Here is a 23,139-nt window from a genome sequence, read left to right as displayed (position 1 = left end):
CGAGGCGGACCCAGGGAGATAGATTTGGCCTAATTAAAACTCATATTAAAAGTCAATTAAAAGTCAAGTTTAACAGATAGAACACTGGGCATAAACACAAAGGGGGAAAAAAAAAGGATGAAAAATGCTTTCATCCTCTGCTAAAGAAGCTCATATTTCGAGTGTCACATGCTTGACAAGTGACAGCACGCTCACCCCAGTCATCCCGCTTCAAGCTCAGCGTAACCCGCCAACCTTCCACGCAAATAAACCGACAAACCAAAGCTTCTGTTCAAACATGCGCTGATATACATCAATTATTCGACCCACGCTCGCACTGCGTGTCCAGGGTGCAAATAAAGACGTCCCCTGGGCTCCATGTCACCTGCCTGGAGGCTTGGGGAGGAGCTAAATGATGGAGGAGAGTGAGCCAAGGTCTCATCTCATTCCCCGGTGACTGAATGCAGCAGTAGACAGCTGACCTTTCACCTTTGATTGAACACTGTCGTGTTGTGCTCACAAAATAATAATAAAGGTAAAATTAAGTTAAAGACTTATCCAAGTGTCAAAAGAAAAAAACACGGGGTTATATATTCAAAGACAGCGCATCTGTGGGGAGACAGTTTGCTTGGAGTTGGCTGTGATCACTCCCACAGAGGTGCAGACTTCCCTCTATCAGATCTCAGATCAAATGTTGGGCTTTAGAGAATTGGACTCTTTTTGACGGACTAATATGGTGCCTCACTGTTGCATGTTAGCCCTGTGCTCATTTGCGAGCCACCGGGGCACTCACTTAGCGACTCAATGCTAGCTAATCAATGCTAACGCAACAGTTGGCGTAATATACTATGTCAGTCTAATGCAGTAGAGCATTTACACTTAACGAGCAAAGAGCCACATGGCAACCTTACACCGCCGTCATTTCTTTGATACTTTGTTCCCGATGTCGACGCAAGCCATCCTCATATGCACAAATTCATCAAAAAGACAAACACGTCTGTCGCTTGGGTCTCAGCGTCGGCGCCATATGCATGCAGGAATTGCAAACACGGCACAGTAAGATCAAACCGCCAATCTGTCGCCGCGTGCGCTGGAGATCCAGTTGGGGATGCGAGCGACTGATGACGCACACATATATTAACCCCTTCTGATGTACTGTTGCCAGTGATATGGTGTTAAAAAAAAGAGGCCGGGTGTACCGAGAACCTCCAGTTGGTGAGAAGGCAAACAGCCGCCCACACATGGAGGAATTCGAACACTCAGTAGAGCGCAGATATCCACCAACAAGGGCCAACAATCCTAATTTGGATCAGGAGAGGAAAATGATGAAAAGCGCCTTCTCTGCAACGTTGCCAAAAGTGAAAATACGGATCAGCACGGGTTCTTCCTTGGCTTGTAATGCATACATCCAAAGTTTGAGGCAACATTTACAATTTAATGTAATTCGGCTCACTTAATGAAAAATGCCCTCATTTGCAAGAAAAATGCGGTAATTAATCCAGGGTCATTCATCAATCTGCACCAAAATGTACCACAAAAACAAAATACAATGGTACTTGGCCAGACCTCGGCCAAGACGGGAAAAAAATTAAAACATGAATCAGCACAGAATTATTATGGATTTGTTTTTAATGATTACCATTTGCATTGAAATAAATAAATCACCAATATCACAAAGCTGAGCACAAAACTGTAACATATTCGTTCGGATTGCACACGACCGGTTCCGGCGCAGCGCGAGTGGCTGCCTGTTTACAGCAGCGTGGCTCACTATTGAGCCTTTTTCGTGTGCTTTTTCCCTTTACCCTGTTTCATTTTATTTTTACCTCATCTCAGCAATGGACATACAACTTGCGGTGGTTTTACTTCTGTTGGGGGCTGTTTTTTGCGCGATCGTGTCCGTAGACGAAACTCTGAGCTACGGCTCGATCGTGTACTCAAGAGATCAGCTGTTAGAACTCCGTGCTAACCCCGCGTCGGCTCCCGGAGCGAGACCCGATATACCCCCGCGAGCTGAGGAGGAAGAGACGGGGATGTCGTGCGGGGGCTAAACGCCAGGCAAGAAGGAGACGATACCACCCCGTCCTCCCGTCCGTTATTATGAGGAATGTTAGATCCCTCCCCAATAAAATGGACGAGCTAACAGCGCTAACCCGGCACGAGAGGATTGTCCGGGAGGCTAGCTTGCTGGTGTTCACGGAGACGTGGCTAACAGCGCTAACGCCGGACGCCGTCGTGGAATTGGACGGCTTCAGTGGGCAAATGCGTTGAACCTATTTTTCAATAGGTTTGATCAAATGCCTGACCCCGCTCAGGCTCCCCTGCTGCAGCCCCCACCAACCCCTCCTGCCACTGCGAACGAGACCCTCTCTCCCGCTCTCTCTCCCCTCTCTCTCTCCACAGGCTCCAGTTCCCAGCCTCATCAGACAACCACCACTTCCTCCTGCTCAGCCTTGTTCCTCACAACAGCTCAGGTGAAGAACCAGCTGAGGAAGATGAAGGCGAGTAAGGCAGCAGGCCCAGATGGGATTAGCTCCCAGCTCCTCAAATCCTGCGCAGACCAGCTGTGTGGAATCGTCCAGCACATGTTCAACCTGAGCCTGAAGCTGGGCAGAGTCCCCCAGCTGTGGAAAACATCCTGTCTGGTTCCGGTTCCAAAGACACCCCATCCGAAGGAGCTCAACAACTTCAGACCTGTGGCACTGACGTCTCATCTGATGAAGACCCTGGAGAGACTGGTCCTCGTCCATCTGCGCCCCCTGGTCAGCTCCTCAATGGACCCACTCCAGTTCGCATACCAGCCTGGCATCAGTGTGGATGATGCCATCATCTACCTGCTCCACACTTCACTCTCCCACCTGGAGAAGGCGGGGGCACGGTGAGGATCATGTTCTTTGATTTCTCAAGTGCTTTCAACACCATCCAGCCTGCCTTATTGGGAGACAAGCTGGAGCAGGTGGGAGTGGCCCACCACCTCATCACATGGATCCACGACTACCTCACAAACCGGCCACAGTACGTGAGGACACAGGACTGTGTCTGACGTGCTCCTCTGCAGCACGGGAGCGCCGCAGGGAACCGTTCTGGCTCCCTTCCTGTTCACCCTCTACACCTCGGACTACAAATACAATTCCACAACCTGTCACCTACAGAAGTTCTCTGATGACTCTGCGCTTGTCGGCCTCAACACTGACGGTGACGATCGGGAGTACAGAGGGGTTACGCAGGGGTTCGTGGACTGGTGTCAGCAGAACTGCCTCCAAATCAACGCTGGGAAATCCAAAGAGCTGGAGGTGGATTTCCGCAAGCGTCGGCACACTCCACCTGCACCAGTGAATATCCAGGGAACAGACGTTGAGAGGGTCTCAACTTACAAGTACCTGGGTGTTCATCTGAACAATAAACTGGACTGGAGCGACAACACAGACGCTCTCTATAGGAAGGGTCAGAGCAGACTCTTCCTACTCAGGAGGCTGAGGTCCTTTGGCGTTCGGGGAACACTCCTCAGGAACTTCTATGACTCGGTGGTTTCATCAGTCATCTTCTATGGAGTGGTCTCCTGGGCAGGAGGCATCTCGGGCCGGGACAAAAAGAGACTGGACAAACTAGTGAGGAGGGCCAGCTCTGTCCTGGGCTGCTCCCTGGACTCTGTGGACTCAGTGGGGGGCAGGAGGATGACGGCAAAACTGTCATCAATGCTGGACAACCCAGCCCACCCACTCAATGACACTCTGAGAACACTCCACAGCTCCTTAAGTGATAGACTGTTTACACCCTCGCTGTACCAAGGAGAGATTTCGCCGCTCCTTCCTACCGACTGCTCAGACTTTTTAACAAGAACATTGGGTCAGGCCTACAAACGGGAGGGCATTAGTGCAATTGTGCAGTCCTAGGATGCAATATACACTACTACTGTACTTTCAGCCAATGGTGTACTTTAATATTGACCAATTATGTATTTTGTTTACCATTACAGTATTTTTATTACAGTACTTTTATCACTGCAGTATTTCTACCATTGCAGGACGTTCACTATTACAGTACTTTTATCATTGCAGTACATTTATCATTGCAGTATTTTTCTATCGTTGCAGTACTTTTACTATTACAGTACTTTTATCATTGCAATATTTTTATCATTGCAGTATTTTCAATCATTCAGTAGTTTTTATCATTACAGCGTTTCCCCCTCTGTATAATGGACAGGCATTAGGAGTGTTTCCTTACACTTAAATACGTTTATACTGTGTATATTTGCATGCTTTTTATGAATGTCTGCTGCTAATGTTATACATTAACGGCTACATTACGCCACCGACTCTGCGTGATCTCTATCTTTGCTGCTGTAACACCTCAAATTTCCCCATTGTGGGACTAATAAAGGACATCTTTATCTTTTACTCTATTTCTCATCAGTCTGAATGCCCTATGCTGCCCCCCACGGGAAATCTTGGTACTACAACAGACATTGAATGCGAAAAGCAACATTGTCCACAAATAAATGCCACAGCGAAAACGCTTTGCTCAACTCAAAGTTTTTTGTTCAGCCTCTCAACAAACATTTGATATCTTTCTGAAAGTCTCTTATAATATTAGTACATGTGGCGTGTATTGCGACTACATCCAAACTTCAAGTTCAATATTTTCCTCTTTGACTTCCATGCTGATTTATTTTTCTTGCCATGTGTCTCACAATTTAGAAATCGTCCAAATGTCCCAAATCAACACTGACTGAGCTGCCTCATTTAAAGCAGAACCACTCCAGCATTGTCCAAATACTTTTGTCCGGCGCCCACTGTGTTCAGTGAAATGACAGATGGAAATGATCACTATAATGATCACTAGTCCCGGTTTTAAGCAATTTTTGGACTTGAGCATTTTGTTTCTATTCCCAATGGCTTGTTGGGACTCTCAGCTGGTATTCAAACAGCAGCAAATAACTTTGATTTGGATAAAGGACTGTGATTTGGATTCTCTGTGACTGATGCCATGCCTTTTGAGTCCATCTGTTTGTCTTGTTGCACAACAATGAACACTGAGTGAAGGACCGCACAGTGGACAGAGTGGATTGCACATTTGCCTCGCTGCTCTGAGGTTTGAGGTTCAAAACACCAAACATCCAAACAAAGATAAAAAAAAAAAATACGTGACTGTGTCATGAAAGCACGTACGCAGAATGAAAGTGGATGGGAACTTAAGCACGAGCGTTTATTCCGGTCTGCACGACTGATGCGGCACGAGCATGCTAAGGTCAGTGCAGCCCCATTTCAGCATCGTCAGTTTCTCTCCAGCCAGGGGTGGAGGATGGGATGCTGATATGGGGGTGAAGGTTTGCACTGGTGCTTTTTTTTTTTTTGTTTTTTTTTTTTTTTTTGTGAGGGGGGTTCCCTGGTAGATTTCAGAACACGTTCATTAACGCACCAACCGCTCTACCCCTGGCATCACTCCTACATCCATGTGCAGGGAATAAAGTCTGCCGCATGTGTGCGATCTCGCCTTTCATGAAATATTGATCGAGGCAGCCCCACGCTGGATGGACAGAAGGAGCAGAAAGAAGCAGAGGAGGATAATGGGAGGATATTCCTCCGGACAGCTTTAATCGTGCATCCATGACACGTCCTCCAAAATATCATTTAGCTCGGGGGGCGATTCAAGACAAGCCCACGATAACATGACAAAGCAAGAGAGAGGCTATGCACGCGTACAAACGAAGGCCGACGGCCAACAGATCCAACACATCCCTTTCCCAACATTGCTGCGCGAGAGACGCGCAGTCATCGCGTCTGGTGGAGGATCCCCCGTCCATCCACACACGCACACACGCACACCTGTCATCTTATCCGGCATCCAACGTGCACGCTGCGTGTGCAGCCCCCTCGAATCCAACATGTGTCCTGTGAACATCGCCCTCGTAAGTCTCACACGAGCATTTTGGCACAGGCCAAGGATGTGCTCGTCCGGTCCACCACCTTGAGCAACACCTCCAGTCAAATAATTAATTAAATAAAACCGCGGTGTGTCCACATACATGCATGTGGAACCACACGCATGCAGGCGAGCGCGCGCGCGGGCGCTCAGCTGTAATTTGCAGCTTTGGCAAGCGGATCGGTACATGAATTATTCAATGCACATAAACCGGCCACCTCTTCCTCTCCTTTAAAGGACTCGACACGAGCGGGGACACGGCGACGCCGAGCCCACCTTGAGACCCACGAAATCCACGGCGCTGGATGGAATGGACCCTACCGTAGAAATTGCTCGTTTTTTTTTTTTATTTATTTTTTTATTGCGAGACGATCATGCGAGTTGCCGCGACACAAGCAGACGCGTCAAGCGGGTTCCGTTAAAATAAGAAAATAAATAAGAAAAGCGACACCGATCGCAGAGCTGTTTTTCCTCTTACCTGTCAGGACTCCGACCCGAATTTGGTGGTCGTGGTTCGTTAAAATCATCCCGTCCGACGCCATGTTCAGCAGCGCTGTCGCCCACACCGACAACTCACGGCAGGGCCCAGAGCCGATCGCATCGAACTTGCTGGGGAAAGGGAGGAAGAAGAAGAGGAGGAGGAGGAGGAGGAGGAGGATGAAGCAGGGATGGAGGAAGAAGAGAAAGAGGAGGGAGGAGGTTGAGGATGAGGAGTATTGGTATGGAGCAGAGAGGGGTGGGGGGGTGTATGGCAGACGAGATGAGTAGAATGTCGAGCAATCACCGCATGAAGGCGTGCATCGCTCAGCTGGCCCACTGACACAGTACCAGAATTAGACCCGTTACTGCGGAGAGAACAACTAACAATAGTCTTTGTGGTAGTACAAAATAAAATACAAATGGTAACCTTTGATTGCTTCCACAGAGGAAGAAATTGCAGTGGAGTTTATTGTTTCGTAAAAAAAACAACAAAAACAAAAATCAATTTGTATGCTTTGGCAGTATAGTAAATATGTTAGCATTGAGTTTCTGAACTATGAACTGTGGTTTTATATACTCCATGTGTAATTCTCTTAAGCTTAACAAAAAGGTATGGACAGATTGATGCTTTTTTTTCTTAAAAAAAAAACATATTTACTAAATCTGCCACTATGCAAAACAGAAGCCTCCACAGTATTTATGTGCATGCAAGTTGATCAACAATCTTTGACTAATAAAGGTCAATTAAAATGAAATTGTTAACCGACTTCATGAAAATAAGCAAGAGATAAACTACGTACATTTTTTGGACCATGTTCAGATGCAAAGTACTGATGTTGAATCTCATCAGATCAGGTGGCAATTTTTTTTTTGGGGTGCTTTTTCCTGTCCACTGAAAAATATTCAAAAATAATTGTGCGGCTTTTAATTCCATTTTAATCAGAAAAATAATTAATGGATAAAAACCACCGTTTCTACTCACTAGGGTAGCTGAAGGCAATGCTAGCAGATTTCGGGCAAGTAAGCCGTCATGTGTGATGTGATATTTTGACAAAACTATAGCCTTATTGTGATTAGTAAATGTCCCCTCCCCTTGCATTGGTTTCAATTTCCTCCGAGTGTTTCCTCCTGGCTCTCTTGGTACAGCCAGCACGACCTCGGAAAAAAAAGTGCGTGTTAAGTCTCAAAGCTGAGACTTACGGCAGAAGATCACAGTCTGACCTGTAAAAATGCAACCGCATCCCCCGGCTAAAAAGGCTGTGCTGCTATTTATAGGCATGCTGCACGCCTCCACTGTGTATAATTTCTCTTGTTTGTTCTCATGGCAAGAAAAAAAATGTCCATGCTCTAGCTTCGCTATCAATATACATAATTCATTAACACACACACACACGGAAGAAATGGGGCCACACTTTTAGCTTGATTGGCTCGCTTCACGCATGTTGCCATGTGTGTCTCCAATGAACCAACCATGAAACTGAGATTACTCCCATTAAAGTGTGTGAGCACGAGCGAAGAAGCCAGCAGAGCCGCATGCAGAGACAGGTTGCTTGTAAAAAACCTTTTTGTGTCTAAATATTCTTTTTTTTCTCATTTGTTTGGACAGCTGCAATTTCATACCTTGTCTATCAATTATCACAACGTAAATCCCAAAGTTTGTGATTCACACTCCAATTATTTTGCAATAACTTGTGATATTTCCACTCAGATACAAACAAAAAATGAAAATAATAAAACACACACACACAAACACAAGTTCAGCGAAACAGCACAAGTGTTGGGCAGATATCCAAACGTGCTATCCTACACTTGTGCCATTACAATACTTCAGGGCAACGCTATTCTTAGCTTCACTTCTTTTTTTTTTTTTTTTTTTTATACTCCCATCTTTGAGACAAGAAAGTGCCTTCTCAGAGGTTTCTCCACTCTTTTTGGATAGTCTTGTATTATGTATATTTCATGCGCAAAGGTAGAATTCCAATGAAAAAGTAGCTGGGAGGAGTTAAGTGTGTGAGTGCGGGAAATAAAAGGACAGCTATTGTACAATCTCCATGTCAAGACAATGAAAAATGTAAAACGAGCAAGAGTGCTGGTCTAAAAAAATTTTTTTTAAAAAAGGGCATAGGGAAATAAGGGCATCCTTACACCTGATGATGAGATTTGGAAATAATTTCCCACCGCCTCTGTACTATGGTATTACGTCATAATACAACACTGTAGTATCTGCGACGTAATTGACTGAGAAATACTTAATGTCGTTTTTTTGGTGATAGTCGCGCACGATTTTGCAACTGCAAACCTGAAGCAAATTAGACCATTTGTGTCCATAATGTTCATCTTAAGCAACATTGTTCCACAGGCTTCAATACAAAATGAAACCGATTCTTTTCAGCGACTCCAAGCAAACGCTGACAAACTGCTTCGTTACAGTACAGTACGTTTGAGCAGCTCAAATTGGGGGAGAACCCTTAAAACCTCATCAATAGACGCCATCCTGAACATGAGCCCATTTCTAATCTGCGTTGAAACTGAGGTACAACCCTCAAAGTGCTGCCGCGAGGACACGCGAACAAACAAACACACAGAATTCCCTCGCTGACGCCAAGTGGAACCCCATCTGGCGTTTTTTTTTTTTTTTTTTTTTAAACAGGGCCGTGTTGACGTATGTGTATGCTCATGCACGCGCATCGTAATGGCGAGGTAATTACCTCACTGTCAGTTGCTGCTCACCGATAGGTGATGAGGAGGCAAGGGCCATCGCTCTCTCTTTTTCCCTTGCCATCCATCACAATAATAAGGAGAGCCCCCAGCTGACGGAGAAAGCAGTAAACATGTTCTTCCCGCTGGTGATTCACCTCCTTTCGCCTCCACAAGATGCAGATGAAAGGCCAAGGGCAAGGAGAGAAGGCCCGATCTATAGGAATGTGGGACATGCTGTATGTCGGGGGGGGGGATCAAAAATAATTTTCTTTTATTAGATGTTAAAAAAAAAAGTCCAGGTTTGTTTTGTTTTTTTTTTTACTTTTTTCAATTTTTTAGAATGTGTTTCAATGACAGAAAAAAACAGTAAAGGACAGGAAAAAAATGTTACTTTTATGGAACATATACAAATATATACACATACATGGATAATAAATACAGGAATTGAAGAAATATTTTTCCACCGAAAACCAATTCTACGACTTGTTTGGCTTATTTCGGGTTTGTGGTGTCATAAAAAGCAAAAAAATATATATTAGCATCAAAGTCACTCTTCCACTCAACTCGTTTCGTTTCACATAAAGCTTGTTGTCTCCACTTTTTGGTCAGAAGCAGGGTTTTGGGGTTGAAAGCAATCCATTTTCTACTGCTGATTAGTAAATAAGGACAATTTAAACAAACCTTTCCGGGTAAAGGAAGGAATCCATTTCTTTTGTTAGGTTCTGTAATTTATATTGGTCCGAGAAAACACTATTCAGTGCTTTGAAAACAGCTGGCAGTGAAGGAGTTACACGCAAGTGTTTTTTTAAATTTGTTTCATATTTTTACAGTGATTACCATTGAATCGTAATATTATTTATTTTTTTCAGGAAAATAAAAATGATACTTAGCATTGCCTGCAGGATTAATAAAGGTTATAATGGCGACAGTGTTAGCCTGGAAGTAATTTATTCGCTTTATTTCCTCGGGGAGTAATGTTTGGGAATCAAAACAACTTGGAAATCAGCTCGTGTCCCAACAGTGTTTGACTTTGGAGGTTTCACTACATTTGGCAGCAGGGATGACGGGGAGATATTTTTGGAGACGGCTCCATGACTTTTCCCCTGTCAGGAGAATGGAACCAAGTGCGTAGCCACCCATTTTCATAAAACATGCAGGGCATGTCTCCAAGGAGCCACACGCCTTTGCTTCCACCTCACTGAGCAAGCATTCCTCGAGGAAATCATCAGGAAGCATGCAACTATACGTCCCGCTTTAACATCTTTTTATTACTCTATATTTACACGTCACATGATGTATCAAATACTCACATAGTAGTCGGTGTGTGTGTTTTGGTTGGCCGGCTTATCTGCAGCAGACGATTAGACTTGTTGCTTTTTTAGCCAATCATATGTTGTCTTGGACAGTCGCCCTGCTGATGAGGACAAGCTGTTCTTTAATTAAAATGAGGGGCGGGGGGGAAAGGAAAACAAGAAACAAAGCCTGAGGGTGAGTTGATATTATCCCGCGATGCCTTGCACGGAACACCTGACTACATTGGTGCCAATGTTAGGGGAGTCGGTGAGTTGGGGGGGGGGGGAGAAAAAAAAACAATTACCCATCTGCGAATGAGCAGCAGACACTTAATTGCCTGGGCCTCTTGTTTGGAGACGGTAATCAGACAACACGATTCTACCTCAGGACATCCAAGGAGACAGAAAAATGGAGGTAAATGTGTGAGTACGACGTTACAACATTGCACGCCTTCAATTTGGAATCCAACACTTTTCAGTATATGTGGAATTAAGGTTGGCCTCAAAGATGGGAATGGCAATTTTTTTTACATATATGAATATTGTATGTCAAGTATTTGTTAACAAAAGGAGATTTCATCCAGATGTGCAGCTGGTGTTGTTTCTCCATACAAGTGGTATCGCCACCTACTGGCTTGGCATGCTTATTGCACGGTTCATCAACTTCATGTTTTATGCTGAAACAGTACATCTAATATATGGGAATTGTTTACAGATAGTGTCCTTGCATATTTTTCCACCGGGGCCTTCTAGCGTTAGCATTTGCATAATCAACAGACTGGCATTTGAGAAGTAGAATGTCAACCTTGGTCACTAAAACTACCGCAGGTCAATTTTTCAGCCGTGTAATTGGCTCCTAATGCACACGTGTTTAAACTTTGAGATTTTGCCCTTAACGCCTCGGCCCAAATAGTCTGTTTGCATTCCGTTGCATTTGAATCTGGATGTTGATTTTCAGCTTGAAAGATTTGGGAATGATCACTCAACACACTCAGAGTTATTTGGGTTTTTTTTTTCTAAGGTGTTTTTGAAAGAATGTAGCACTCTGAGGTTATCGTGGACGTTTTAATAATCTGACAGATGTGACTCTCGAGCAGAGTGAGGCGAAGGCATACGTCCATCTCTGCCCCTCTACCTATTTGAAGTGACATGTCTGATGCAATGTTTGTGTACAGGCGCAGACTTGGCCGCCTTTACGACATTTTGAGCACATCATAAGTGACAGCTACAAACAACCTCAAACAAACTGGCAGTATATAAGATGAAGCCCGTATGTAGGACCACAGCTGGTGCTCTGATTTTATTCTTGTTTTTTTTCCTCTGACTCGCTTTGACCCTTATTAATAAAGCCGTGGTTCAACAAGCATATTTTCAGTCATCCAGACCAGTGCTGATTTATGATCTACTTACTGCAGGTACAGAAATGCATAGCAAGTGGATATAAAAAGTCTACATAACTCTGTTAAAATGCCGTTTTTTTTTGGTGAGGTAAAAAAGACCGAGATAAATCATCTAAAAACTTTTCCCACCATTAATGTGACCTATGACCGGCGCAACTCCAATGAAACAAGACACTTTATATCCACTCGGAGATATTTTTTTTTACTTTTGGCTAGAAATGTACTTTTTTTTTTGTTCACAATGATACAAAAAAATATTTGACACAGTCACTGTGTGTTATGTTGACAGAAAAAAAAACTTTAGCCAGTTCTCTATTGAGCACTATTCTATTTTCAATTTGAATAATTCTGATCAAATTTGACAAAAAATACTAAATCTATCTTATGTTACCATGCTTTTGGAACAGAACTCTTGTAGCACGCTGTGGCGAAAATTATTCCCGCTGTTTGACAGACACACATACACACAAATGTTCCAGACACACTTTTGGCTGACTCTTCTCATCACATCTGACATAGAAGTCTGGAAGGGATTAAAGAGAAAAAAAAAAAGAAGAAAAGAAAAAATCTGGGATTTGTCGGACACCCGGTTGCCTTTGGGATGTAATCTCTCCTCTACACATACCTATTAACCAGCTGAGATGCTGGGAGTGACTTTCAAGCTCCGATGGGCCCAATGTGGGATAATGACAGAGGTGATTTCAGGTAATCTGGTTAGCGTGCTACTGGGGCCGAGCTGTCAGCTCTGTAGCGGAGTAAGAAAAAAAAAAAGGAGGGGGGTTAGTTGCAAAAGACAGAGAGGCAGAAGAGAAACTGAGAGAGGGGGAAAGTCAGGTAGCAAAAAAAAAAAAAAAAAAAAAAAAGAGATGGAGGGTGAACAAGAGTTTGAGAGAGAAACAGAGAGAAAGAAAGATAATGTAAGTGAGAGAAAAGTTGGTGGTGGGAGAAAGAGAAAACTGAGAAAGAGAGAGCGACACACACACACACACACAGAGAGAGAGAGAGAGAGAGAGAGAGAGAGAGAGAGAGAGAGAGAGAGAGAGAGAGACGGAGAGAGAGAGAGATGGAGAGAGAGATGGAGAGAGAGAGATGGAGAGATAGAGAGAGTGAGAGAGCGAGAGCGCGAGAGAGCGAGAGAGCTATTGAGAGAGAGAGAGAGAGAGATATTGAGAGAGAGAGAGAGATTGAGAGAGAGAGAGAGATTGAGAGACAGAGAGAGAGAGATAGACAGATAGACAAAGAGAGAAGTGCAAAAGAGAGAAAAAGTTAGAAAAAGAGAAAGACCAACGCATGAGAGCAAGAGAGAACGACAGCCCGACAAGAAACGAGAAGGCGGAGCTGACCGGGCATGAGCTCAGTGGCAAAGCCTGACTCAATGAGACATTTTCCCGCACTAAGCTCCCTCCTGAAGCCCGTTGCACATCATCACAATGCCACACGAACATGGAGACACGTGAATGCACTCACATATGTGTGCTTTTACGCAAGCACGTCTGCAAATACACAACATGCCTCATCGTCCAACATTCTAACATTTTATTTTTCTCTTGTTCATATTCTGCTTTCTCTCGCGTCCCTTAACCGCCAAGTGAAGATGCTGCAGGGAAGAGGAGATGTCCACAGTCAGCCAATACATGACTTATTACTCATCCAAGCTTTCTGGTGGACCTTAGAGAACCACGGAAGCACCGACGCCCTCGTTCTGCCAGTTAGCCAGCAATGCAGTCCATCACTCACGACGTTGTCCATCAAATAGACACAACTATATCCAGATGTGCCGCACCTCCACGCAGGAGATCTTAAAACCAAGCTGACCACGCTAGCGCCCCCTATGGGCTTTGCCATTTCCAGGATACAGCCCTGACTAACACCCATGCCGGTTGGCAAAAAAAAAAAAAATGAGTCAGCCATGCAGAAAAGATATGATTCAGGGAGGGGGAAAACACGCAACTAATAAAAGCACTCCATTAAAGTTGATGAAGGCGGAAGGAACACTGCAATACCACGTCGAAATGAGAATTATGACGACACGAACCAAATGGGACAGGTATTTATGTCAATGTGTGGTTTTACATATTAAGAGCTCAATTTGCTCAATTTATGACCACATAAATATAGCCATGATTGAATACAGGGGGCCTTGGTTTCATGACATCATCGGACGGAAAAGGATTTTTAATTTTTTGACAGCTTCCCGCGCCGGTACACACCGCGCTAGCCAGTTTCTCTTTTTCCTAAACCAAAGACAACTGTGCTTTGGCTACGGAGGCAGAAAGGATTTTCCTCGCTAACTGACAGCAGTTTGTCCATGCTCTGCTTCCCTACCAGTGGAGCTTGGCCACAACCCCAGAAAACGCTAATGCCAACTCAGCTGTAGCGGTCGCCCGCCAACAACGTGACGATGAGTTACTCCTGGATGACTTTTGAACCCAGCACACTAGAATGGGTGTGCCAGCGACACTTTCCGCCAAGGACCAATACCAAAAACGGTGCGCCACATTCCCAGAGATTACCATGTCCGTTTTCTTATATAAATTTGCAAACAATTCCGTGGAGCATTATGTCACCATTGTCGCCCCACCCGTATCTGCACAACCACGAACTTTTTCCATACAAGTCCATGACAGTACGGTCCCCCCGAGGGCAAAGGACTTATCGCTTGGTCTTTGCTACTATGCCCCCAAGGAAAATCTCCTGGATTCGTTTGCTGTACTACCAGCCAATACGTATCCCTCGGGAGTTTCTTCCAAGCACTCCGGTTCCGTGCTAAGCCACTTATCAATGAACTGTGTTCCAAGATATCGTGGGCAATTTCATTCCCATTTAGACCTCACACCACTGCCTCCCCTCAGTTCTACATCCCCAAGGACCTGCCATTGGCTATGTACGTTTTCATCCATCACAACCGCCATCGGATCCCACGGCAATCCTCCGACAATGGGACCTTTTGTGTACGAGATGTTGGAGCTAAGGACTTAGTTTTGGAAGTAGAGGTCGAGACGGCGGCAGCTTAAGAGCAAATGTGAATATCGCCGTAATGGTTGAGTTGGAACAACCTACTCAGCAAGGTCGCCCTCCTGGGTCAGTCTCGAGCCCCCTTTGATTTCAACAACTTTACCAGTCGAGCTGCTACCAACTGTTATATTTAATATAACTGGTAACGCAACTTAACTACTACTTTCATACTATAAATAATCAGTTCATGTATCGAATATGCTTTTTGTTCTGAAGTCAGACAAGGCTAAGGTGGACCTTAGAAGTTCCATTTGACCTATTAATATCAGTAAAACCCCCATAAGGTCGCATTCTAAACAAAAATAAACAACAAGGACTTTATTAAAGGGATGCAATTGTCACGCGAAGCCAACTGGTCTTAACTAGAGAATAGAGCAAATTAATAATCGGCTTCATATAGTGTCGTATGGTCAGCAAAACGAACGTTAGAACGCCCCGAGAGGAGCCGAGAGACCCCCACTAGCCCGAATGAGTTAAAAGTAGAGCTAATGGGTTTGCTCGGGCCAGAGTTCAACAATGAAGCCAGCTGAGCAGAAGCAGAGTGCCTTGCCTTGTGGTCCACTGTTCCTCAAGGACCAAGGCTGCGCATGCACAAGTTCAGAGCCAACATGACTAACTCATGCATGTTCCATTCGAGATTGAGGCGATGTTGCTCAGGACGACCTTAAGTGGATCTATTCTAAGCGGTGGTTTGTGAACCTGAATCTGCAAAGAGCAACACCACTCAGTCATGCAGTGACCCTCGGGATGGGTCACAATATTCTTTTAGACTTCTCATGCAAACACAGGATGACACTCACACATTGGAAGCCAGGCATGAGAGAACATGAGATCAATTTTACAAATCAATATTTTATCAAGTGTGAGAGCTATATAAACCCAAAGGATTGTGATGAAATTATATTCACAATTTATTCAAAGCCTGTGAGAAAAATTCCAGGACTGCCTGCATTGAGTGGTAGATGATCAACTCGCTTGTCTACAAAGTGATCCTGCTGCGTTTGCTTCATTCAAAGTTGTGCCAGGACAACTCCGCGCCTGCTCACAAAGCATCCAACAGCTCATCCAACAGTTCCTGGGCTAACAGAACATCGCCGTATGGAGCAAACTCCCCACACACCCGACATGGTTACGTGTGATATTGAGTATGAGTTCGTCTGGAGCATCTAAGATCTAAGGGAATGTTTTCAGTAACAGAAACAAACAGCAGAAGATCAAGATAATGAAAGCCAGAATAGGGGCTTCTGAGTGACATTGGGAGTCAACCCCCTGGCTCGAACAAATAATATCCTGCGGTGCGAGCCTTTCTCTGGCAGACCTTCGAGGCCCACCTGAGAGAATTGCCAGCACGGGAGCAGAGTGTTAAGCTGTTGGCTGTCGCTGTGTCACGTCGGTGTGTTAACAGCAGGCCCAGGCCGCTACTGCCGCTGCCGCTGCTCTATCTCAGAGCTTCTGTGGGATGCGTGTTGCAGTTTGATGAGTGTTTCTTGCTGCAGTGCGTGAAAGAGAGAGAGAGAGAGAGAGAGAGAGAGAGAGAGAGAGAGAGAGAGAGAGAAAGTGGATGAGAGACAGAAAATCCCACCCACCCCCCCAATCAGAGATTCGCATTCCCGGCATAAATATATGCACGCGTTTATGTGCGGGCATGCACATGCACACTTCCTCTGCCCACTTGTGCAGGAATGCACAAACACTCGTGAGGAAGTGCTTGAGTGACCCGGCGTGGAGAAGATAAGGCTGCTCTGCAATTCAGAAATATGCAACCTGCATGTTAACAACCCCGAGAGCGCAGCCTCCCCGGGGTGCTCTTACTCCGCTCTCTCAGCTTCCTCCCGTACACCTCCTCACCAGGCATCCCTCCATCCCGCCTCACCTCACCCGACAACAACACGACAGATGAGGGCAAAATGGAGGATGCAGAGCAGGCTGAGGGGAAGAGAAATGTGAACGGATGGAGGATGTATTTATCATTGGCGTGTTTTTCTGGTAAACATGTGCAGAGTCCCAGTGAGCTGCGGCAGAGCAGGGGCAAGAGTGCTCGGGAAGGCGAAACACGGCATATGGGCGACTAATGAGGTTTCATTTGGAAGGTTTCTCTAAGGGGGCGGGGGGGGGGGGGGGGGCAAAAAAGGGTGGGTGGGGCCAGGCTAAGAAATCCTAATTTCTATCAGTAAAGGGCTACCTGGAAGACCGTCCAAAATGTGTGACGTGACAAAAGGCTCATACAACCCCCCCCCCCACTGTTTTTTGAGAGTTGACCCCTTTCACCAAAGGGCAGCAATGAGGCTTACTCAAAAATTCAGCGTAGTTAAGAACAAGAAGGCCAGCAGATTATGACCGAACCCAGCCGCGAATAACAAATTTCCTACGACCTTCTGATAACAAGCATTTTAGCATAGCGAACTAGCTTGTTAGCAGCTAGCGCGACATGCTAACACACGGCTGCACCACACCCATCACAGAACATCTGAAACAAATGCGTTTTGGTCAACGTGGGTACGAGCTGTCAAGCAGACAAAATAGGAAGTGCAAACGAAAAATTTACTGCGTTAAACATCACACAAACGGGATCACATTCATCTCCGACGTCATGCCGAGACACGACAACGGCGCAAAGATCATCCCCTTCTTTCCACTAATCCTCCTGCTTTCTTGCACAACTCAATCAAGCTCCCAAGTGCGACGTACACGCTTCTTTCTGGAAAGGAACCTAACCAGAGCGAAGAAACTCAAATTCTGAAAAATGTCAGAAGAATGTCTCGTTCTCGTCTCTTTAGTCGCTATTGAGACTGACATGTCCGCACGACACATTGACTTGGATACTAATATCAGTCTTTTTATGGAGAGGCTGATGAAATTTGCATTTAGATTGAAATGACTTGGGCACGGCCAGGACACCACTGAGGGCCGCAGAAACGAAAGAGCGAGGCGAGCTTTCAGGGGACGGCGAGGCGAAAGCTTTGTTGGCTCATCCAACTGCAAAAAAGACAACAAACGACAGGCCGGTGCATGCTTGCACACGCTCGCAGTATCATGCAAACTATTTTCCCAATTATTCTCCGCAGGTTTGCAAGGGTCGGGCTTCGGGAAAAAAAAGTTCCACCATCTCAGGGGGTCAAAGACATACTGCATATGCGTAAATGAATTATGTCGGACAAAACAGAAGTGGTGGTCAAGATGCTTCATTTGTATCATTTCAAAGACATTCTTAATTTGCATAAATTGACAAGAGTCAATGTGCACACAATCAAGAAGATTACATGCATGTTTACTAATTTTGAATAAGTAATGCTATTATTATAATGTTAGGATGAGATTTTTTTTTTTTTTTTTTTTTTTTTTTTTACAAAGACCGAGTAATTTCTCCTCAAGATGTGAATAAGGAACTTTTCAAGCCCGATGACGACTGACTTTTGTATCGAGCCGATTTCAAATGCGGTTAGGCCACCCAGATGTTGCGACTGGATTTTTATTTATTTATTTATTTTTTTTTTTTTTAATTATTCAATGCTCGATATTACTTGCTAAAAGTATCATTCAACAGATGCTGACACCCGGCTAAAATTTGACAATCAGTTTTACTTCATTGGAAGTACATTTAACAGCATTAAAAGTAAAACCTGATGTGCTACAGAAAAAAAAAACTGAGCATATTCAGACTCTATCTAGAAATTTACTTGCAGCAAAGTAAATTTTGTTGACCAGTGCTATTCTATTACACGCTTATTTATTTCATTTTTTTTTTTTACTATTAGGTTGTTTCAGACATTTCTGGCTGAAATCTTGCCGTTCACAGAAGACCTGCGAGAAGCTTTTCTAGACAACAAGAGCACCACCTTGTGTATTTTACATAGGCGAGCATGCGTCGTCATCGAACATTGGCGGTGCTGCCAAAAGGAGGTGACCAAGGACAACCTCGACATTTGAACAAAAAGCATGAAATTACATCTGCCAGCGTCTTAAGTTAAATATCCATTAAAAAAAAAAAAACAACAATAATAATAACAAAAGCTGCATCTGCATGAAAGAAGCAAATCAAATGTCCTTCAAGAAAAAGTCATTTAGTTCCAAGTGTTAAATCCATTTGAGTTGCTAAAGCCTGCAGGGTAGAAAGATTTAAAGAAGAGAAGAGTTTCAGCGAAAAAGGAGCGATGTGATTGTAGTTTGCAAATCGGTAATTAATATTTTAAACCCGGTCGATATAAGAGGCTCGGTGACAATGCTGTAATTATGAACCCTAGCGATGGAATAGACTCAATAATTGACATTGATTCATTAAGGTCCCTCATTACTAAAAACCACAAGCATGACTCACCTTGGGACCTTTCATGGATCAATAAAGCCTATTTATCAGGTGCTGAATTTCTTTGTCAGGTGGCCATTACATTATGTTAATTGTGGCAATGCAGAGGAGGCGGTCATGTGACTTTAGGAGGATTGCATTAAGAGTTAATAGCAATTTACAAAGAAACCCCCTCCCGTCCCACGAGATTCATAATGTTCCGTGTAGGACAATTTAATCCTCTCTGTCAATATAATCCTTCTGATATTATTAAAAAAAAAAAACCTGTGATGACATGATGATATTACTTCTTTGCCTCGGAGCCAATAATGTTAATTTACCTGGTGGGAGGGGTTTGTGTGTGCGTGCATCTGTGGAAATGAAGATAGGGAGAAGAAAATGAGTGCAAGGAAAGATTACAGAGAGTGCAGAAAGCATTTCAATGATGAATAATCCCCACGGAGCAAATCGCTCTTGAGTACTTGAAAAGTTTTAGAGAGTCATGATGCACAAAAAGGAGAGAAAGAGGAAATTTTAAAGGGTGGAAATGGAGACGTCTACTTAGTATTGTGGAACCTTCGAAGTTGAACTCAATCTGGAATCAGTGATGCTCGTAAGAAGTGAATTTGCTTGCTCTATCATAATAAAAATAAATAAACAAATAAAAATAAATAAGACTAAAATAAAGTAAAACTACTCAATTTATTCCAAAGACCGACGGACAAAATGGGGGAGATCAGTCCCGTTTTAAGTAATTCAAAATGCTATCTGCGAGGTCAAATTAATTTAGGGTGGAGCTGGAATCTCATGAAGTGACCAAGCAGTTTGTGCATCGACCACACAGCTCAGACCTCATGCATTTAAACCTCAGGCTTTAGCCTTGCTTGTTATCGTCGCAAAAATCTGAGATGACGGCAAAAAAAAAAAAAAAAAATTAAAGTGAATGCTTTCAATGCTCATTTAACCAAAATTTTAAAAAAATGTGAGTAAATAACATATTTTTGGGCAATGTAGGAGAAGCACGGGAGTGACGGCATACGCGACAAAAAAGGCTGAGCTAATATTTAAACCTGCGAGTTGAACACACGCAAGATAATTATTATTCTAGAAGCTGTTCAACGCTTTGCATTCCACTCCACCGAAACAATTCCCTACACTTGAAAATTTTCATTAAAAATATTTAATAATTAAAAAAAACATGCAGCAAGTTAGAACTAGAGTAGGACACTGCTCCGTGGACACTCAGTGTTATTTATTAAAGGCAATGGTGGATATTTAAAAAAAAAAAATCTAGCAGGGGGGAAACTAGGGCATGACTTAATGTCTTGAGGGAGTTTTTAAGCCACTCTTAAAGGCTTAGCTCTCCCCCATCACACCTAAATAATGGAACATTTGTATAAAGTCTGGGCCTAATGGCCATATCAGCATATGAACGCAGCTGCAGTGCGTTTATGCTTGCACTTTTTCCCCTCTCTTAATCTTTGCACCAGTGAGAAGATGACTCCAGCACTCGGGTTCCGGCAGAACCTCTGAAATGCCAGTCATGACCGGCAGGTGTCAGTGCAGCCCTGAAACCGTGATGTGAAAACGGATGAGCGCTTGCAGTGCAGAGGGGAGCGGCCTGCAGCGGACTGGCCAGCCAGAGCCGCAGTGCATCAAACACAAGGAGACTTAAATTGCTATTAATAAGCAAGAGCAGGCTCCGCTGGGCAGTGTGACCTAGCGCGGGATTTATGGACCATCTAGCCGGCGGGCATCTTATAACTCATTCAACAAGACTCATTTTTAATCATCTGCTAGTATCATGTACAAGCGACACACGTTTGTTCCCTGCCACGTGACCACTGGATGTGATTAGAAGTCGGAAATAAACAAAAAAAAAAAAAATGGAAGCAGACCCATGCCCACGGGCGGGCCAAAGGGGGCGGTGCCCACCCAATTGATATATGGGTATAAAAAATAAACTTTTTTTTTTTATTCATTTTTCATTTGATCATAGTAGCTATTTTTGTGTTGTGCAATATCAATGGTGAGTTGTTCATCACAAAAAAAAAATAACAACAGCCTTGTGACATCTGTAAAATATGTCCAGGAGTCATTTGTAAATAATGAGAGCCGAGAACACAGCGGTAGATGGGCTCTCAGGACAACTAGGCGCATGCGTGGGAAAGAAGAAAAAAAAAAAAAAGCTAAGGGCGCGTAACATGCGTAATAACGATTTTCCTGACATATGTGAACACGTCTATGGAGAGGAAAGCACTACGGCCATAAAATTGCCAATATTGGGACCATCGCTATGTATCGGAACATTTTTGGAGCTTGACGTGTATATAAATACGGCTGTCCGAATAAAATTTGGTGACATCGGCATTCTTGCTCCAATAGCGTACGGTTACAAAGTTGAAGGTGAAAAAAACAAGAATGAACAAGAGCAAGAAAATTTCACGTACCCATGCATTTGCCATGGCAACGAGGTTCCTCATTTGCGCCGACTGTTATGTACAAATTTGCCGGCACTGGACACTATTTTATTTTAAAATCTGAACATTGCCAACAGCGGCCCCCCCGTCAACTTTCTGAGCTCTAGGACAATGGTCACCAACCAGTGGTCTGCGGGCCGGCGGGTATTTTATTTTTTTAAAGTGATCGGGTTGTCTCCGTTACATCCATCTATGACAGATTCTTGACGCATGTCAAGATGTTAATTGTCTCAGTCGCATTATTTTAACGTTACATCCACCAGCTAGCGAAACGAGTAAGAAACAGACAAAAGTGCCGGACTTGTGTGAAGGGCGACCACAACTTTAAGACGGGCATTAAAATGAAAGGAGGCTAATTTGAATACTGGCAATATTTGTGTGTGCATGGCCAGAGAACAGTGGCGTGACTGATTTATAAAAACAAAACAACAGAAAAAAAAAAAAAAGCGCAAAACACTGACGACAGCTTGTGTGAAAATGTTGACAGAAGCAATGGAAGGAAATGGAAAGAGACACCAAGCAGAAAATTGCATGGAGTTAGCGAGTGAAAAGGATGCGGGGGGGAAAAAAAAAAAAAATGGAGCAATTAGCGGAGGGAAGGCAGCGAGCGTAGACGGCCTCTCACTGCTGCAATAATTCAATTAAAAAGAAGGCGCTTCCGAATGTTTTCCTTGACAACAGCCAGTGTTTGGGGGTCACGGGTGTGCGGCTGGAGCGGACCTCCTGCCAGGCTGAGCAGAAAGGATGGAAGGAGGCGTACGCCCCGGCAGCGGGAACATCCTCACGCTAATTCAACATGACTTGTTGGTATATTTCCACGACGCCATTGATGTTAATGACAGTATTTGGAATCCCGCCTGAATGGAAATCAGAGGGAATATTAATGAAGCCGGCCGACGAATCGTGGGCGGAGCACATTAATATGTATCCGTACGCAACGGGTGTGTACGCGAAGCGCAAAATACACTTCTCGCATATCTATGTTTGTCTGGCAGCGCATTTGATGAAATGGTGATGGCTAATCAAGTTGCCGGCGTGTGAAGTGGACGCCACTCGCATGCTGGCAGCTGCTGATAAAGTGCAGGTCGGAGCATCCCCCGTCTGGGTTTCTCTGCGGGGGCAAAAGTGTCACGGCACGAGTGGAAGCACAATTTCTTCTGAAGAGAGTTTGATCCTGAAAGAACACAGCTGGGTTTGCTGTGACATCCCGCCATCCAATTACCTGTGCATGTTGCCGTGGTTACAATTGGGTGGGGTAGAAATGTTGACATCGCGGCAGGCCGGGATTTTGGCTTCTTCCGGAAATGTCGACTTGAATTCTACTTTTTCAAGGTGAGTGTCGCAGCCAGTCATTTTTCTTTTCTGCTTGTAGTACTCGCCCATTCACCCACCCGTCCATTTTCTACACTAGTCATTACTGTCGCACGTGAGTTAGAGGCTTTTCCCAGCTGAGTTTTTGCGAGAAGCAGAGACATCCCGAACCGGTCACGTGTCAATCGCAGGACACAGACAAACAACTACTCGCATTCACCATTCACAAAAACGGCCAACACATTAAAAAAAAATTGATTGCGCAACTTACGGTT

General features: G+C 44.3%; 1 protein-coding gene across 12 annotated transcripts in view; it reads right to left on the bottom strand.

Annotated features, from left to right (window-relative positions):
* Nucleotides 1-23,139, bottom strand: part of gphnb (gephyrin b) — a 92,074-nt gene that overhangs the window by 55,607 nt on the left and 13,328 nt on the right. For 11 of the 12 annotated variants that reach the window (XR_015840200.1, XR_015840201.1, XM_088286625.1 and 8 more), the window contains one exon: nt 6,383-6,513. The exons of the other annotated variant lie outside the window; for it this stretch is intronic. Coding sequence is in view for 9 of the 11 variants with exons in the window: in XM_088286625.1 (XP_088142751.1) it covers nt 6,383-6,446 (64 nt within the window). In the remaining 2 variants the exon portion in view is untranslated. Of the gene's footprint in view, nt 1-6,382; nt 6,514-23,139 lie in introns of those variants that run through there. 12 annotated transcript variants of the gene reach the window in all.

Source organism: Idiotropiscis lumnitzeri, chromosome 21 (assembly GCF_059441095.1).
Source record: "Idiotropiscis lumnitzeri isolate Australia: NSW breed Sydney's pygmy pipehorse chromosome 21, RoL_Ilum_1.0, whole genome shotgun sequence".
Lineage (NCBI taxonomy): Eukaryota > Metazoa > Chordata > Actinopteri > Syngnathiformes > Syngnathidae > Idiotropiscis > Idiotropiscis lumnitzeri.
The sequence above is the reverse complement of the archived record's forward strand: the minus strand, read 5'-3'. Positions and strand labels throughout refer to the sequence as shown.